Source organism: Eurytemora carolleeae, unplaced genomic scaffold (assembly GCF_000591075.1).
Source record: "Eurytemora carolleeae unplaced genomic scaffold, Eaff_2.0 scaffold305, whole genome shotgun sequence".
Classification (NCBI taxonomy): domain Eukaryota; kingdom Metazoa; phylum Arthropoda; class Copepoda; order Calanoida; family Temoridae; genus Eurytemora; species Eurytemora carolleeae.
This window is the reverse complement of record NW_019396192.1, coordinates 92,058-111,860: the sequence shown is the minus strand read 5'-3', so window position 1 is coordinate 111,860 and position 19,803 is coordinate 92,058. Positions and strand designations below refer to the sequence as shown.

The following is a 19,803-nucleotide window of genomic DNA, read 5'->3' as shown; positions in this document are numbered from 1 at the left end:
TCGATCCAAGTCGAATATTGCAACTTTCTGAATTTGTATGGACGCTACGTTCTTCGCAGGGGCGTAAATAAGGATTCTGTAGGGGGGGGTGCATTTTTTCACCCCCCCCCAAAAAAAAAAAAAAATATCATGATGTATATCAAATTATTGGTTTTAGTTTGGTTTGATTTGCATTTTCGACTCATTTAATAATTTACTTAATTTGACATATAGTGCAAGTACGCTGCTGCATGAAAAAACTCGATTTTTGGGTAAAATTTATCTATGTTACTTTTTTAAGTTGATTGAGTAAGATTATCTGCGCGAAGCGGCAAAAAAAATTTACATTTTTCCTTTTAATGGTAATCATGGACATGTAGAATGGAGATCAAGTTACTAAACCGGGATGTTTGTGTCCCAAAGATTCTGGGGGGGGGTATTTACCCCTAAGATTCTGGGGGGGTAATTACCCCAAGGATTCTAGGGGGGGTAAGTAACCCCAATAACCCCCCTTATTTACGCCACTGGTTCTTCGGTATTAGTCGTTTTTAGCAATTTTCTCCTTATAGACACAACAGATAGAAGTTAGATAAGTAGCGATCACGATCGAATATTTTTCGACGTAAGCTTATACCCGCTTTCATTTTTCGCGAACACTTCTTTTAAGATGGAACATTTATCTCTTTTATAAAAGATTACTTGATATTTTTTATCTTAACAAGACATTATTAAATCCAGAGAGCTGTTTTTATTAGAAAAAAAATAAAATGAAAATAATTAAAATTGTTTGATATTACATTAAGAAAATAAATTGCAAAATACTTTTTATACATTTTTTTCGATATTTAACAAAAAGGTCTCTTATGTTTCCAATATGTTACTTGTCTAACACATCTTCAATCTACGTAAATTGTGCGGTGTACACAGACCCATTTCACTTAATATGTGATTTTATAAGTTGTTCGTATAACTGTTTACTGTGTAACAACATTAGAGTGACTTTATCATTTCTTTCATGTGATCTCCCTATTCCATAGATTTCTGGTTCTGACTGTACATATACACAAAGTGAATAAATACTATTTATTACTGTATAGTATTTATTCACTTTGACATATACAAGCATATTAATTAAGCTGGAACTAATTCACTGTTTACTTGAATTTGAATTTGAATTGAAGAAGGAAAATCTGTGTCCGGTTAGCACCATTCAGGTATTATTATTATTCATTTAAAAAATTCCTACTTAAAGATTTATTAAAAAGTACATATATTATATTAAAAAAATTCTTTAGGTAGGATACTGTTCTAAACTAAACCATCTCTAGGTAGAATACTGTTCTGAACTAAACCATCTTTAGGTAGAATACTGTTCTGAACTAAACCATCTTTAGGTAGAATACTGTTCTGAACTAAACCATCTCTAGGTAGAATACTGTTCTGAACTAAACCTTCTCTAGGTAGAATACTGGCAGTGCCCTTAACTAAACCTTCTCTAGGTAGAATACTGTCCTGAACTAAACCTTCTCTAGGTAGAATACTGTTCTAAACTAAACCTTCTCTAGGTAAAATACTATTCTGAACTAAACATTCTCTAGGTAGAATACTGTTCTGAACTAAACCTTCCCTAGGTAGAATACTGTTTTAAACTAAACCTTCTCTAGGTAGAATACTGTCCTGAACTAAACCTTCTCTAGGTAAAATACTGTTCTAAACTAAACCTTCTTTAGGTAGAATACTGTTCTGAACTAAACCTTCTCTAGGTAGAATACTGTTCTGAACTAAACCTTCCCTAGGTAGAATACTGTTCTGAACTAAACCTTCTCTGGGTAGAATACTGTTCTGAACTAAACCATCCCTAGGTAGAATACTGTTCTGAAATAAACCTTCTCTAGGTAGAATACTGTAATGAACTAAACCTTCCCTAGGTAGAGTACTGGCAGTGTCCTGAACTAAACCTTCTCTATAACTGTCATCAAACCTTAAACTACAAGGGAAACCATGAACTGATAACCCGCCACAAAAATAAGGTTTAGTTGCTGGGGTTTGCGAGTTCTGGGCGAGCAGAAAGTTTGTTATTCTATTTTACTTTTCTCAAATATACTGTACAGAATATGAAATAAATTATATGGGACAGATTACTAGAAAACTCTTTGTAACACATTAAATAACACAGTTTTTTTTGGTTTTAACTGTGTTAACTGCTGAACCATAATCAACAATCCCTTGCATTTATAAACAATTGATAATTTCTGGTTCCTCATATTCAGGACATGAGTGGTCAGAAAATATTTATACACAAGGATAAATCATATCATTTGATTGATATATTTTATTTAGAGCACTCTTTTTAATTCTACATTTTACGAGTTTCTTCTTTCTTGCTTTTTATTTTTATCCTTGGAGGGTAAAAAGTAAGAACAAATTTAAAATAATTAGGACGGAAGACGACATTTCTTGTCTTTGTAAAAAATATATGACTTGAAGGACTGGGATGATCACAGACTAGAGTCTGCTGTAAAAATACAGGTTCAAAATATCCAACAATTTCAGGTTAATTATTTATTTATTAATAAACGCCATTTTATATAAAAATACAGGTTCAAAATATCCAACAATTTCAGGTTAATTATTTATTTATTAATAAACGCCATTTTATATAAAAATTCAATTTTGTAATTAATTACGAACATTGCATGCTTGCATAACTTTCGAATAAGTTGAAGGCTAGAATTAAATATACAGGGTTACCCACAAAGAATGAGACTTTAATGGCGACATAAACCCATTTTGATAAAACAATCACTATACATAAACTATGGCTATTCATTACATACTGACAGAAACAAATTAACAATCAAAGTTCTGAGAATCGATAAAAATTATTTAAAAAAATGGCAATTGTCAATCTTTCTGTCATAAGCTGAATAAAGTTAAATTTTAGAGAGTTCCAAGGTTTAGCTCCGCTGAGTTTGAAAAGAAGAAAATCCCCGAGAATTTATTCAAATTTCTTCTCGGGAAAATGGATTTGGCCAGGTTTACCAGCTTTTTATTTAAAGGATTTGAGTCTTTGCAACAAACTCGGATTTTCTAATTCCTATGTCTTTGCGACCAAATGTCGTAGACCTTAGATATTTCAAACTATTAGTTTTGATGGATCAACTAATCTATGTTTGAAATATCAAAGGTTTGCAACATCAGGTTCCAATGATAAATGAATGAGAAATATTAAGTTTGTTGCAAAAACTCAATTCCTTTATATCTTTATATCAGTTAAAATATGCCATTAAGAATTTATAACAATTTCTTTTTAACCCAAATTTTATAGACGATGATGAAGGGTGCCCAAGAATCATGACAGAAGCAAGACGACTTCTTGATCTTAGAATTTATTTGTGAAATTCAGTTGTTAACCTACTTTACAGACATGTTGATTTTTGAAATAATATCCACAAAAAAATCCTGGTCCGGGTTTTTCCAAAATGTGGTCTGCCTTTTTTTGTGCTGTCAACATTACTGGTGTTATTAAGAATCTTGTTCAGATTTCAATTTTGTTAAATAAAACAAAAATTGTCGAAATCTGAACGAAATTCTTAACATCTCGGGTAATATTGAAAGCACGGAAAAGGCAGACCACATTTTGGAAATGCCAGGACTGGAGTTATTTTGTGATTATCATCTCTAGAATTAGGTTGACAAATAATGTAGCAAATTATAACAAAATTCACCTGTTTACACATAATTTACAACATCAATGATCACTATTTTTACCTTATATAAATTGTCGTTGTAATTTTGAGTAACCTTTCATTAAGATAGATGCATGCCTGATTTATAAAGGTATCCTTTACGTTATTCACTAGTCAATAAAGATATGCTCTTGAGGGCAAGTAAGAACGATACAGTAAGCCCCATTAAACTGTGGAATAGAATGACGACATTCAAAAGCAAAACTGGAGTCAGTCGTCTTCCTATTCCAGAATTTTTATAAAGATTTCTGATTTTAAAGATTTCAGATTTTAAAGATTTCAGATTTTAAAGATTTCAGATTTTAAAGATTTCAGATTTTAAAGATTTCTGATTTTAAAGATGTTTATTTAGTTCCTTTGCTGAGCCCTGTGCTCCTTCAGCTCACATCAACTGTACACCTAGGTGAATAAAAACAATTCGTGAAAATTGAAACACGACAGTAGCATGACAGTAGCATGACAGTAGCAAGACTATTTGAAAGTCGTCTTTGATCTTTGAATTTATTTTAAACAGTCAGTTGTCAACCTTCTTCCTCATGTGTGATAATCACAAAACTTTCCTTGTCCTAGGATTTCCAAAATTTGGACTGTCTTCTTTGACTTTCAATGTTACCGGAGATATTGAAAATTTCGTTCAGGTTAAAATTGTATTAAATAAAACAGAAATTGTCGAAATCTGAACAAAATTCTTCATATCTCTGGTAATATTGAAAGCACAAAAAAGCAAACCAGCTTTTTGTAAATGCCAGGACTGTGGGACAAAAACTTTTTTTCGAATAAATGCCGCAAATTATTTTAAAGATTATAGACGACCTTTAAGTCGTCTTGCTTAAGTCACGTTTCGTGGTTTAAAGATCAGAGATTGAAATGTCGTCTGATTAGACAGACAAATCAAAATTAATTCCTTAATTTACTATGCTTCAGAGAGCTCAAAATTGTTCATTTTTTGTAAAAACATTTTCACGGTTATCATAAATACGGTTTCTCAAAGATATTGGAAATGGACACAATTTTGATTTATTATTTGAAATCTTAACGTTTGAAAGCACAAGAATTTGGACCGGCATTTGGAAATCCAACGACATTAGTTATTATACGATTAGTTTTTCCCAAGAATTTACTTTACTTTTAAAACTAGTTTTAAAAAAAGAATTTTGTCTTAAAGAACAAAAAAAATGTTATTTGAATCTTGTTTTAAGGGACAGAGTGGCGGAGTATATACCTCTGCAGGATGTTATGTTGGTTCGATCTACGTTGGGTAGAAATTATAATTATAGCACAGTTTCATTTGCCATAATACTTGTGCTATAAATACGTTTGCAATAATTACACTACACTTATATTACACTTGACATAATATATTTGCCATAAGTAACGTACTTGGCATAAGTAACACATTCCATAATGCGTACTATTGCCATAATTACTCTTCACATCATTACACATTACGAGCTGACTTGTTCTAAATATTGCTTACATTTTTTTTGTTACCGAAATTTGATATTTTTCCTGAATCAACTTTTTAAGTGCAAGGAATTTATTCCTGAAAGAAAAATATTATCAAAAGTCTGACTATAGATTTCTTTAAAATAGTAGGTTTATGAAATTGGAGATTATGAGAGTGAATAATGAATCCATCTAATATCATTCATAACAAAACAAATTTAAATTATACCGTTAATATATGTAATATGTAATATATGTATGTATATTAAATGTGTGTGAATAAATCTTTAATAATAATAATAATTACACTTCACATAATTATGATTAATTATAATTACAATTAACATCAAACATTTCCAATACTTGACTTCTGTATTGAGAAAATATGGAACTCAACTTTTCTTATTTCAGCCAGTTTGAAAACTATAATATTTTAGCCAGTTTGAAAACTATAATATTTCAGCCAGTTTGAAAACTATAATATTTCAGCCAGTTTGAAAACTATAATTGGTAATTTTTATGAGAAATTTGGCGCATTTATAAAAACAGTTAGAGTTATATCTTTTTGAATATAAGAAACTTATGCCAAAAGTAATTATGGCAAGTGTTACTTATGGAAAAAGTAGCTATCCCTAACATGAAGAGTTTGATATTCACAATATATTCAATAACATGAAGAGTTTGATATTCACAATATATTCACTAACCTGAAGAATTTGATATTCACAATATATTCAATAAAATGAAGAGTTTGATATTCACAATATATTCACTAACATGAAGAGTTTAATATTCACAATATATTCACTAACATGAAGAGTTTGATATTCACAATAAATTCACTAACATGAAGAGTTTGATATTCACAATATATTCACTAACATGAAGAGTTTGAAAAAAATTTACATATCTAAAACATAAACCAAATTTATATACTGGGTTGGGCATACCAGAAATTATATCTTTTACTAAATCTTTAGATGAGTTTCTGCGACCAATTGTTGAAGAATGGAGTGAAACAAAATTAGAGTTTTCTGAAACATATGGAGTCCGTAGATACAAACATGGAGCTAGGCTGGTAGGTTTAGTTTATTTATATATATATGGAGTACACATATACAAACATGGTGCTAGGCTGGTAGGTTTAGTTTATTTATATATATATGGAGTACACATATACATAAACATGGCGCTAGGCTGGTAGGTTTAGTTTATTTATATATATGGAGTACACATATATATAAACATGGTGCTAGGCTGGTAGGTTTATTTTATTTATATAAATGGATTACACATATATATAAACAATAAACATGGTGCTAGGCTGGTAGGTTTAGTTTATTTATATATATGGAGTACACATATATATAAACATGGTGCTAGGCTGGTAGGTTTAGTTATTTATATATATGGAGTACACATATACAAACATGGTGCTAGGCTGGTAGGTTTAGTTTATTTATATATATGGAGTACACATATATATAAACATGGTGCTAGGCTGGTAGGTTTAGTTTATTTATATATATGGAGTACACTATAAACATGGTGCTAGGCTGTTAGGTTTAGTTTATCTATAGATGTGGAGTACATATATAAACATGGTGCTAGGCTGATAGGTTTAATTTATTTATATATATGGAGTACACATATATATAAACATGGTACTAGGCTGGTAGGTTTAGATGTTCTATAGATATGGAGTACACTATAAACATGGAGCTAGGCTGGTAGATTTATTACATCTGTTTTTCATTTAAAAAAAGAAGATTAAATACTTAAATGCTATTGTCTAGGCTCTCCATGTTGACAAAATCGAGACGCATATAATCTCTGTTATTCTGAATCTTTCCCAGAATGTATCAACTCCTTGGGATCTTTTTATTCTTAATTCAGATAGAGAAGTGAACAGGTTATTATTAGTTTAATAGGATAAATGTATATAGAAGTGTAAACTCATACATCGTATCTTTCTCCTTTGTTTACTCTAGGTAGTTCAGCGCCAAGGTCAATTTTTTATCTTTTATATTTAATGTTTTATTCTTTTTGTTTTTTACAAGACAGGGCTAAATTTATATGCACTAGGCAGTCTCAGACCTCAGTCATATTCTCGACCTAATTTAAAAAATAATTCCTTTAGTTTATAAATTTTAATGACGAAATACACTATTATTATTATTATTGTTATTATCTCCATGTATACTAGGATACTGCTACATCCCGGAGAAATGATCTTATTTGAATCTGCAAGATTACCACATGGAAGACAGGATCCTTTAGATGGAGAATCCTATGATAATCTTTTTCTCCATTTCAGGTTAACTTCATAAAACCCAAGCAATATGAAAAGAATTCATGATTTTATTTCAAAGCAAGTTTAATTACGCGTAAAAAATCAGTGTAATTGATGAAATCAAAATTAGTTTTTTTAGCAGTAAAAAAAATATTATGTTGCATTGGACCTTTCAAGCGAAGGAAAAAGTAAAAATGGATTTTTAACTTATGGTTTCATATTTAGACCAGTTGGTTGGTTCGGCCGAGATATTGATTCAGAATGAGAATAAGAGAAATAAATTTATAAATGTCTAATCATTCGTATCTTCTAATAAACAAATAATGTATCTTGTTTTACTGATCTTTGTAAAAATGTTCGTAATTAATTGATATTTTTCACATAGTAAAATTCACATGCTTAAATGAACTTGGACCTCAAAATCAGAGCGACGATGTCAATGTTATGATCTGTCTAATTTTGGCGTTCTTTACGATAGTGTTCATTAAAAGTATATAAAGTTTGAAACGTTTTGTTGCACATTTTTGGAATTATATGGCATAAAGTTACGTTACATACAGTTGTCGTCGTATATATCAATTCAATGAAAACGACTTTGGTTTCTAACAAGCTTTCAAACAGCAGTAATCAAATATTAAATAGAAAAGTCGTCTACATTGTATTGATATAAACGCCAATCACTGTATAAGATTTTCTGTCCTTGAATAACTTTAATGCTTTTGAAAAGTTTATGACATAAATGTGTTTTTTAATGTTTTTGGTTTCCCTGACTTAAAAGCCTAAGCTTTTAATTTAAAACATTAACGAATGGCAAAGGAAACACGAAAAATGACTAAACGCTTGTCAAAAATTATAATTTTCTAATCCAACATAAATGGTCCGTCTGCGCCCTGGGGTCTTGATTGGAGTTTTTAAAATTAATTAATGGACTTTTTAGTTTACACTTTAAAACTTTAAACTTAGAATAAAAAATATGAAGTTATTTATCAGTCATTTTTTAAATAAAAAAGTTTTGATAATTTTAAATTCGAAAAAAAATCTTTATTGATGTTTTTTGTAGCACTACTGAAATTTAAACTCGGCACTGTAATACTTAAAGCATGATGTTGTGGAGGAGCATTTCCGGTTCAAGCGAACCAAACCAAATATAAGATAAAGATATTTTCCATGTTGTAACTTTGAATCAATATATTTTTCAGCCCGTTTAGTTTCTCGTTATTTTGCGTTGCTAAAATGTAATATATATAGAGTATGATCGTATACTGGAAACTCTTCAACCCTTTCTGTGTCTCTGAGCGGAGTAAAGAACCTGATGTATAAGATCAGTGCACCCCAGATCTTTCTAGAATACAGAAGCAGAGTTTTATCTCCCGTTTGTATAGGAAGGCTGGGGGACTTGCACAACATACAGCTAACAGACAGTTAACAGACAGCTAACAGATAGATGAATCTGCAACATGCCTGCCAGTGAACACAGAAGGCCACTCCCTCCAATGAAGCATCAGCTGTTTTGTTTTAAGGGATTTATTTATGGTTAGGTTAGGTTAGGTTAAGACACTTTCTGGGCCGCGCTCGGCCCTCTAGCCTGTCCTAGCCGCAGCGCTCGGCCCAGAGAGTGTCTTAACCTAACCTAACCCAAATAAATACTAATCTAATTATTTTTCTGGATCCACAAAATTCAATCCCCCTCTCTCTGTTTTGGAATTTTACGGGACATTGCGCACATCAGAAAATGGCAAATCCCAAGGATTGAACATCGGTATGTTTAAGGATATCTACTTGATATAAAGCAATAATTATAAATAGTTATTTTGACTTAAACTCTTAACAAAGTGAATTTAGAAAAACATGTCGGTTTAAGAAAGTTTTCTATGAATATATGCAATCACCCAGAACAAAAAGTTTTATCAAAATTAAACTTTTTCAGGTTTATGGGACGTTTTCAAAAAATGCAAAAAAAAATATTTCTGACACCCCCAGTCAACATAATTCACCAAAACCATACTGCTGTCCTCTAATTATCATACAGGGAAATTTTCATCTTTCTAAATCTCCCAGAAAAAGATTTTACAGGTTCTTTAAAAACAAATATTTTTTATAAAGAGAGCTGGAGAATGTGAACTGCAAATAACCAAAACAAAACAAAAATGTTAAAGGTTTTAACACAAATTTTAAAGTTTACAGTTGCAAGTAGAAATCTAAACATGACTTAAAAGAGAAATGTGTGTATTGAAAACAAAACTCACTTGATTGTTTTTTTCATTTCGAATAAAATCTTACCGCCAACTTCAGAAACACTGGTTTCAAATGTTGCTTTTTGTTTGTTTGTTTTTCAAATCGTTTTGTTCTGAAAAAAAATTCTACCAAAGACAAAAAGATGTAATTTTTGATTGAGATGAAAAAATTTAAAAACATTACTTTCATTTTATTTTGGCGTCCATTATATTTCTGTTACAATTTTCTCTAGAATGTAATTTGAGATTTAATTTAGTATTATATAAGAATGTTTAAGCTGATGTTAATAATCTGGAATTTCCTCCATCTTGGATCTTCACAATCTTCTGGAACAATCAAATTCAGCTGAATCAAAATGGCGGAAATTTTGATTTTATTTTAATTATATATCCATTTTCACAGCTGTGTTTCCAAGTTTGTTCTAATAGAAAAATATATTTGCTTTATCCGTGTGTGAACGTCTAATAAAAGCCGACTCAGTGTTAATCTGAATTTGAATGTGAATTAAAGATGGAAGATTTGTGTCCAGTTAGCACTATACAGGTATTAATCTTTATTATCATTTTTTCAAACCTAATCCATTTCTTTCTGTCATACACATAGAATTAATTTAAACATTCTCTAGGCAAGGTAGAATACTAGTTGTTTCTCAAAGTAAACCTTCTTTATCTTGGTCGAATACTGACAGTGCCCTTAACTAACCCCTCCATAGTTAGAATATTGTTCCAAACTGAACCTTCTCTAGGTAGAATACTGTTCGAAACTAAACCATCTCTAGGTAAAATACTTTTCTGAACTAAACCTTCTCTAGGTAGAATACTGTTCGAAACTAAACCATCTTTAGGTAGAATTCTGTTCTGAACTAAACCTTCTATAGGTAGATTACTGTTCTAAACTAAACCTTCTCTAGGTAGAATACTGTTCTGAACTAAACCTTCTCTAGGTAGAATACTGTTCGAAACTAAACCATCTCTAGTTAGAATTCTGTTCTGAACTAAACCTTCTATAGGTAGATTACTGTTCTAAACTAAACCTTCTCTAGGTAGAATACTATTCCGAACTAAACCATCTCTAGGTAGAATACTGTTCCGAACTAAACCTTCTCTAGGTAGAATACTGTTCCGAACTAAACCTTCTCTCGGTAGAATATTGTTCTGAACTAAACCATCTCTAGGTAGAATAATGTTCGAACTAAACCTTCTCTAGGTTTAATACTATTCTGAACTAAACCCTCTCTAGGTAGAATACTATTAAAAACTAAACCTTCTCTAGGTAGAATACTGTCCTGAACTAAACCTTCTCTAGGTAGAATACTGTTCTGAACTAAACCTTCTCTAGGTAGAATTCTGTTCTGAACTATACCTTCTCTAGGTAGATTACTGTTCTAAACTAAACCTTCTCTAGGTAAAATACTGTTCTGAACTAAACCATCTCTAGGTAGAATACTGTTCTAAACTAACCCTTCTCTAGGAAGAAAATTGTTCTGAAATAAACCATCTCTAGGTAGAATACTGTTCTGAACTAAACATTCTTTAGGTAGAATACTGTTCCGAACTAAACCATCTCTAGGTAGAATACTGTTCTGAACTAAACATTCTTTAGGTAGAATACTGTTCCGAACTAAACCATCTCTAGGTAGAATACTGTTCTAAACTAACCCTTCTCTAGGAAGAAAATTGTTCTGAAACTAAACCATCTCTAGGTAGAATACTGTTCTGAACTAAACATTCTTTAGGTAGAATACTGTTCCGAACTAAACCATCTCTAGGTAGAATACTGTTTGAACTAAACATTCTTTAGGTAGAATACTGTTCCGAACTAAACTTTCTCTAGGTAGAATACTGTTCTGAACTAAACATTATCAAGGTAGAATACTGTTCCGAACTGAACCTTCTCTAGGTAGAATACTTTCCTGAAATAAACCTTCTCTAGGTAGAATACTGGCAGTGTCCTGAACCAAACCTTCTCTATAACTGTCATAAAATCTTAAACTACAAGGGAAACTTAGAATTTGAAATAAGAAGCTGAAGGACGCATAAAAGAAGTTTGATTCTCTGGGTTTTATAATTTCTGTACTTGCGGGTTTTCCCAAATATTCCCTTTAAAAATAAATAAAATATTAACTGTAGGGTTTCCAATCTGTATTCCGTTGCGCGGAATTGCGTGCAGGTGTTCTCGTATTCCGTGGAATTGGGAAGAAAGTACAGTGCCCCCAATTGCGCGCAGATAAAAATTTCGTTGGAAACCCTAATTAACAGTGAACAATTTAAAAACTAAGTATTTACTCTGGAATATTCTGGGTTACTGATGTTCAGGACATGAGTGGACACAAAACATTTTTGCACGAGGAATAAATTATATTTTTTAAAAACAAAAAATTGAAATAAACATGAAAGTAATATTTATTAATATTCCTACACTTTAACTTTGGAGTTTTTAATTATTGAACAGTTTTTTTTAATCGTTACAATGATTTTATGTTCCTTTCATAGCAACATTACAACAACAGTACACATTAAGACAATATAGGGCAAAACTGGACAGAATGCTAAATGAACTCTCCNGTATATCAATGAATAATTAGAGTTCAAGTCAGTTTAAAAAGAAAATATATTATTTAAAGGACTGGGATTATGAAACGCTACATTCTGTTGTAAGAATGCAGCTTAAAAATATTCAACATCTGCAGGTGAATTAAAAAGTGTATTTTCTCAATCTTTAAATTGATTTCAATTTGCAGCGTGTTAATAAAGGTATCTTAAATTCAGGGGGAAATGGACCCAACAACAACTCGTTTTAAATCAGGATTTTATTACTAATACAATTCCTGAATTCACGTGAATTTTCGTTTCAATGAGTCCAATATTTTGTTTTTATCACTGAAAATGACAATTTTATGCAATTCAATATGCGCATAAAATGCGCAAACTCCGCGAAAAAAAGTTCTCAAATTTTTAGAAAAATAATGAACTAATATTGCACAAAAAATATATTTAAAAATGCTCAAATTGCTAGGGAAAAAATCACTTAAATTCCGAGCCAAATTTGCACTCCGGAAAAAGTTAGCCTTAGGTCAGGGTCAACAAGAAATTGTCAATATGTAATATAAGTTTAACAAACCTGAGATTTCCACAAAGAAAAAAGTTTTTTTGCGAAAATTTGTTGCAGCTGCAATTCTAGTTTTGCAGGAATTGCGCATTTGGAAAAAGATATTCTACAAATTCATCCGTTGACGTCTTTAATGGGCTTTACTGTAACAAAATTTCAAATGTCAATTTTTAGTTCGTTCAATTAATAAAGATGCTTTTCAGAAAATTCCTCGGATCACTTCGGCTGAATTTGAAAAGATGAAAATCCCCGAGAATCTATTCGAATTTGTTCTCGGGCAAATTGACATCTCCAGGTTTAACAACTTTTAATTCGAACCTGAGAACCAGAATACTGTAAAATGAATGTCGTCTTTGTTCTCCTTTATCTCTAGAAAAGTTGGTATGAAATTCTAATCTGCAGCTAACATATCTTTAAACATGTTCAGGGACCAGATTTCATGAATTTGAACTGCCTACTGTGGGTTCAAATTTGAATCACCGATTCAAATCCTTCGTTAATCTTTAAATTTGAATAGGTGGTTAAAAAGTTTGTACTTCAGCTACGTATTAAAATTCATTAAAGTCGGTCCCAGTAAACTGTATCTGTAAACACTGCAGTACACTGTAATCTTCAAGCACTGCAGTACACTGTAATCTGTGAGCACTGCAGTATACTGTAATTTGTAAATACATTGCAGTACTACAGTGAAACCCTTAATAAAGAATACATCGAAAGAATTCATTAAATGTCGTATTCTTCACTTTCTGATAATGGAATGTTGCAGATATTTAGTTTTTAATTAAATGAGTATATGGAACTCTATAAAACTGTTCCCGCATATTCATGGCTATTTAGTTATTTTCGCAAATACTGAAATTTACGTAATATAGTATAAAACTCATTGAAACATTGTCAAGACGACATTAGATAAATTCTTCCGATATATTTATTATTAAGGGTTTCACTGTATGTAATCTGTTAACACTGCAGTACACTGTAATCTTTAAGCACTGCAGTACACTGTAATCTGTAAACACTTCAGTAAACTTTAATCTGTAAACACTGCAGTACACTGTAATCTGTAAACACCGCAGTAAACTGTAATTTGTAAATACATTGCAGTACACTGTAATCTGTACACACTTTAGTACACTGTAATCTGTAAACACTGTCTAGCTTCTTTAACTTCCACTTTAGTTCAATTCCTGAGGTCTGTTCTGGGACAGGTCACCTCAACTGTACCCCAAGGTAGGATTAACATTGTTTTGGGAAAATTTGGAATCGGATTTATCCTGAAAACTTTACAGTCGTCGTCATTTATATCAATACAATGAAGACGACTTTCGAAATAAATTTTTACTTCTAGCTTTTAAACAGCATGTATTCACAAGTTAGAAATCAAAACTTAAATAGGAAAGGCGGCTTCATTATATTGATATAAACGCCGGCCACTGCATCATCAACTGGAAAGTTTCCGGTGTCCATCATTTCCAAGTACGTGAACAGGAATTCAGGGTTACACAGAAAGGATGAAACTTTAATGACGACCTAAAGCTTTTTAATTATAACAAGTTGAGGATTAAACTGGGGTGTATGTCTGGCATAAAGTCTTAGTTATATACTAAACGNAATTTTGCTTATGATTTTAGCAAAATTATTATTATTTATTTTTTATTATTTTAGGGTAGGTTAGGTTAAGACAATTTCTGAGCCGAGCGCTGCGGCTAGGACAGGCAAGGATGCCGAGCGCTGCGGCTAGGACAGGCAAGATTGCCGAGCGCTGCGGCTATTATAGGCTAGGGGCCGAGCGCCGCGGCTAGGACACGCTAGGGTGCCGGACGCTGCGGCCACATGAGCATTGATAACCTGGGGGGAGGGGGGTTCAAAATTCGTTCTTTAGGAAATTACCGAAAGGAACTAGTTTTAAACTTTATGGAACCATGAATTTAAATAAAAATACTGACTAAATTATGCATAGTAATCACCTTTGTGGGGTTCATTTTTAAATATAAAATTAGATTATTAATATTATATTAGTTAAACTTTGTTATTAGGAAGACTGTTGCTACCTTCATACCACTGAAGGATATACAGTTGGTGCGATCAACAGTAGGTTTGACAGATATTTCAATATTTTTTCTTTGAAAATTCATTTGTTTTTTAAACTATGAAAGATTTATACAACTAGAACCATACTAGAACTATCGACCAAATATTCTTCACAAAATTAAATTTTCCCCATTTTTAATCTTAAGATGAGGTTCTGCGACCAATAGTTGAAGAATGGAGTGGAATAAAATTAGGAAATTCACAACTTTATTTTGTTCGAAGATACAACAAGGGTTCCAGGCTGGTAGGTTTATTTTATCCAGGACACTTCGAACCCAGCTTTAACTTTTAATTGTTTTTTCGTGGATTTTGAAAATCGAAATTTTTCCAAGGCAATTTTTTTCAGTTATGATAATACATACACCTTTCCTGGGATCATGTGAGGTCCCACAAAAGATTTGTACCCGAGCGATTCAGCCGTTTTGACTGAACCGCTCGGGTATATATAGATAAAATAAATACACTTATGATTGTCTAGGCGCTCCATGTTGACAAAGCTGACGTAAATGTAATCGGAGTTATTCTGAATCTTTCACAGAATATATCAACTCCTTGGGATTTTCTTGTTCTTAATTCAGATAGAGAAGTGACCAGGTTATTATTAGTTAAATAGGATACAGTTTAATATCTCCAGGTATATTAGAAGTATTTCTGATTTAAAAGGCAGTTTAGCCTGCTTGTGGTTCTTCAGAGAAAGTTAAGTGTATATTTGTTTCCTGTTCACATAAACTGATGAAATACAAACCTTACAGGGAGTGTTTGCGAAAAATGTAAGGGGATATAGGCTTCATGCGATAAAAAAGCGCTTTTGATCGCTTCTAATCTTACTTCTATCTGTTGCGTCTATAAGGAGAAAATTGTTAAAAACGACTAATACCGAAGATCGTAGTATCTATACAAATTCAGAAAGATGCAACATACTATAGTATATGAATAAAAATCAATAAAGCAATGCACTGAGTTTCTCAAATATTCTCGTTAGTATTCAAAATAGGATTCTAAAGTCCAACCGTAGGGTTAAAGATGGGGGGGGGGGGAAAGGGGGCATGATTCCCCTTGGTAGCTATGATCTCAGCGATCCAAAACATCCTTGAATTGCTGATCGTAAAAGATCAACAAAACTCGCCCACTGTTACAATACGACTTAGACCGTAAAAAAATCTATTTAATTTCAAACAAATCACTCAGATATTACACCCTATGGTCATCGATTATCTTAAGCCATATTTGTATATATTTGATTTTATTTTTTGAAAAATAAATTTAACTTCCAACTTGTATTCGAACGTTCCTGGAAAATATGAAAATTCATTACCAAAAATCCTCGAAACAGGAATAAATGTTTTTATAAGTAACTCTCAGATCATAACAATTAAAACATAGTATGAAAAATCAACTATATACAAATGTGGCGAAAGATAATCGATGACCATAGGGTGTAATATCTGAATGATTTGTTTGAAATTAAATAGATTTTTATAATAATAATGATATAAGGAAGGAAACGTTCAGATATTAGTCATTTTCCAAACATCAAACAAAACCAGGACGATTCCCCATAGTTTCTGATTTTAACCATTCTCCTCATCCTAATATCCATGACATCATAGCATAACATTAATTTGGAAGCACTTTAGACTTTCTCCATGTATACTAGGATACAGCTATATATAGAACTATAGACTAATATCTCCATGTATACTAGGATACTGCTATATATAGAACTGTAGACTAATATATCCTTGTATACTAGGATACGGCTAGATATAGAACTGTAGACTAATATCTCCTTGTATACTAGGATACTGCTATATATAGAACTGTAGACTAATATTTCCTTGTATACTAGGATACAGCTATATATAGAGCTTTAGACTAATATCTCCTTGTATACTAGGATACAGCTATATATAGAACTGTAGACTAATATCTCCTTGTATACTAGGATATTGCTATATATAGAACTATAGACTAATATCTCCTTGTATACTAGGATACTGCAATATATAGAACTGTAGACTGATATCTCCTTGTATACTAGGATACTGCTATATATATAACTGTAGACTAATATCTCCTTGTATACTAGGATACAGCTATATATAGAACTGTAGACTAATATCTCCTTGTATACTAGGATACTGTTATATATAGAACTGAAGACTGATATCTCCTTGTATACTAGGATACTGCTATATGTAGAACTGTAGACTAAAATCTCCTTGTATACTAGGATACAGCTATATATAGAACTGTAGACTGATATCTCCTTGTATACTAGGATACAGCTATATATAGAACTGCAGACTAATATCTCCTTGTATACTAGGATACAGCTATTTATAGAACTGTAGACTAATATCTCCATGTATACTAGGATACTGCTATATATAGAACTGTAGACTAATATCTCCATGTATACTAGGATACTGCTACATCCCGGAGAAATGATCTTATTTGAATCTGCAAGATTACCACATGGAAGACAGGATCCTCTAGATGGAGAATCCTATGATAATCTTTTTGTCCATTTCAGGTTAACTTCATAAAACCCAAGTAATATGCAAAATTTTTGAAATCTCAAAGAAAATTCCTTTACATACAAGAAGGTATTCTATAAAGACAAGAGGTGTTTTACAAACAAGATTTTTCCTTATTATCACATTTTGATTAATACAAACAAATTATTTGATGTTCACCCTGAACTTTTATATTTAGACCAGTAGACTGGAACAGCCAAGACATTGAATCAGAAATTGAAAAAGAACAGACGTACCCGACATATGCATCAATATCATCTTCTAATAAACAAATTTAAACTAATGTACTTTTCTGGTTCGAATCAATCTTGTATTGATATTGTTATTTTGTTTAACCCTATTCCTGCTGGGGGGGGGTCAATTTGACCCCCCCCCTGTAGTTTTTTTTACATAACTCAAAAAGTATTGGTCTGAGGCTGTTGAAATTTTCTGATACCCCAGCAGGGATAGGGTTAACAAAATATATAGCGGGTAAGAATAACTCACTGAACAGAAGGATAAGGTACGACTTTGGGATCTTGTAGCTCCCCTAGTTTACTCACATTTATGCATGAGAAAATAAAATTTTTACGGTAACATATTAAAAACTACTTTTTCTTTAATAAAAGGATTTATCATTGAAAATTTCAATCGTTCTTTTAATTTATTTTAGATTGACGTAAAAGCTGTGTCCGCAGTAATATTCAAAATCAGTCATGATCAATTTCATTTTTTTTCTAATCCCTATAGTTTTGCAACCTGATTTCGTAGACATTCCAAAGTATGAAATTTTTTTTATCAAAAAGTATAAGTTTGAAATATTAAAGGTTTACACCAACAGGTTGCAAAGATATAGAGATGGGAAGTTTTAAGTTTGTGGCAAGGTTGCTGTATATATCAGTGGTTACCAGTAAAAAAGATGGTGCAGGTTGCTGAATAGATCAGGGGTTACCAGTATAAAAAGAATGGTTTCTGTATAGATCAGAGGTTACCAGTAAAAAAGAATGGTGCATGTTGCTGTATAGATCAGTGGTTACCAGTAAAAAAAGAATGATGCAGGTTGCTGTATAGATCAGTGGTTACCAGAAAGAAAAAAAATGGTGCAGGTTGCTGTATAGATTAGTGGTTACCAGTAAAAAAGAATGATGCAGGTTGCTGTATAGACCAGTGGTTACCAGTAAAACAAGAATGGTTGCTGTATAGATCAGTTGTTACCAGTAAAAAAGAATGATGCAGGTTGCTGTATAGATCAGAGGTTACCAGTAAAAAAAGAATGATGCAGGTTGCTGTATAGATCAGTGGTTACCAGTAAAAAAAGAATGATGCAGGTTGCTGTATAAACCAGTGGTTACCAGTAAAAAAGAATGGTGTAGGTTGCTGTATAGATCAGTGGTTACCGGTAAAAAAAGAATGGTTGCTGTATATCTCAGTGGTTACCAGTAAAAAAAAGAATGGTTGCTGTATAGATCAGTGGTTACCAGTAAAAAAGAATGATGCAGGTTGCTGTATAGATCAGTGGTTACCAGTAAAAAAGAATGGTGCAGATTGCTGTATAGATCAGTGGTTACCAGTAAAAAAAGAATGGTGCAGGTTGCTGTATAGATCAGTGATTACCAGTAAAAAAGAATGGTGCAGGTTGCTGTATAGATCAGTGGTTACCTGTAAAAAAAGAATGGTGCAGGTTTCTGTATAGATCAGTGGTTACCAGTTAAAAAAGGATGGTCAGGTTGCTGTATAGATCAGTGGTTACCTGTAAAAAAATAATGGTGCAGGTTTCTGTATAGATCAGTGGTCACCGGTTAAAAAAGAATGGTGCAGGTTGCTGTATATATCAGGGGTTACCAGTAAAAAAGAATGGTGCAGGTTGCTGTATAGATCAGCGGTTACCAGTTAAAAAGAATGGTGAAGGTTGCTGTAAAGATCAGTTTTTACCAGTAAAAAAGAATGGTGCAAGTTGCTGTATAGATCAGTTGTTACCAGTAAAAAAGAATGGTGCAAGTTGCTGTATAGATCAGTTGTTACTAAATAAAAAGAATGGTGCAGGTTGCTGTATAGATCAGCGGTTACCAGTTAAAAAGAATGATGCAGGTTGCTGTATAGATCAGTGGTTACCAGTAAAAAAGAATGGTGCAGGTTGCTGTATAGAACAGTGATTACCAGTTTTAAAAGAATGGTGCAGGTTGCCGTATAGATAAGAGGTTACCAGTAAGAAAGAATGGTGCAAGTTGCTGTATAGATCAATGGTTACCAGTTAAAAAGAATGGTGCAGGTTGCTGTATAGATCAGTGGTTACCAGTAAAAAAGAATGATGCAGGTTGCAGGGTTTCTTATGAAACATAACAGTTAAGAAACGGCATAACGATCGTTGTCTTGATCTTTGGAA

The 19,803-nt window shown here is 32.1% G+C and overlaps 2 protein-coding genes across 3 annotated transcripts; both read left to right on the top strand.

Moving 5' to 3' along the window:
* Window positions 1-1,080: 1,080 nt before the first annotated feature.
* Window positions 1,081-7,796, top strand: LOC111697758 (uncharacterized). Its single transcript, XM_023467865.1, has 11 exons — window positions 1,081-1,193; window positions 1,908-1,973; window positions 2,250-2,282; window positions 2,467-2,532; window positions 2,924-3,015; window positions 4,081-4,131; window positions 4,928-4,986; window positions 6,155-6,252; window positions 6,971-7,086; window positions 7,381-7,491; window positions 7,693-7,796. Exons 3-11 carry the CDS (start codon window positions 2,253-2,255, stop codon window positions 7,730-7,732), a joined length of 663 nt encoding a protein of 220 aa, XP_023323633.1. The 5' UTR covers window positions 1,081-1,193; window positions 1,908-1,973; window positions 2,250-2,252; the 3' UTR covers window positions 7,733-7,796.
* Window positions 7,797-9,938: 2,142 nt separating this feature from the next.
* Window positions 9,939-17,728, top strand: LOC111697777 (uncharacterized). 2 transcript variants are annotated; one of them, XM_023467897.1, is made up of 12 exons: window positions 9,941-10,030; window positions 10,213-10,245; window positions 11,635-11,700; window positions 12,018-12,050; window positions 12,326-12,391; window positions 13,014-13,105; window positions 13,990-14,040; window positions 14,847-14,905; window positions 15,048-15,145; window positions 15,380-15,495; window positions 17,327-17,437; window positions 17,620-17,728. In XM_023467897.1, exons 1-12 carry the CDS (start codon window positions 9,971-9,973, stop codon window positions 17,717-17,719), a joined length of 885 nt encoding a protein of 294 aa, XP_023323665.1. In that variant the 5' UTR covers window positions 9,941-9,970; the 3' UTR covers window positions 17,720-17,728. The 2 variants fall into 2 exon arrangements, with proteins under 2 accessions (XP_023323666.1, XP_023323665.1); XM_023467898.1 differs by lacking the exon at window positions 11,635-11,700 and having other exon boundaries at window positions 9,939-10,030.
* The last annotated feature ends 2,075 nt before the right edge of the window (window positions 17,729-19,803 follow it).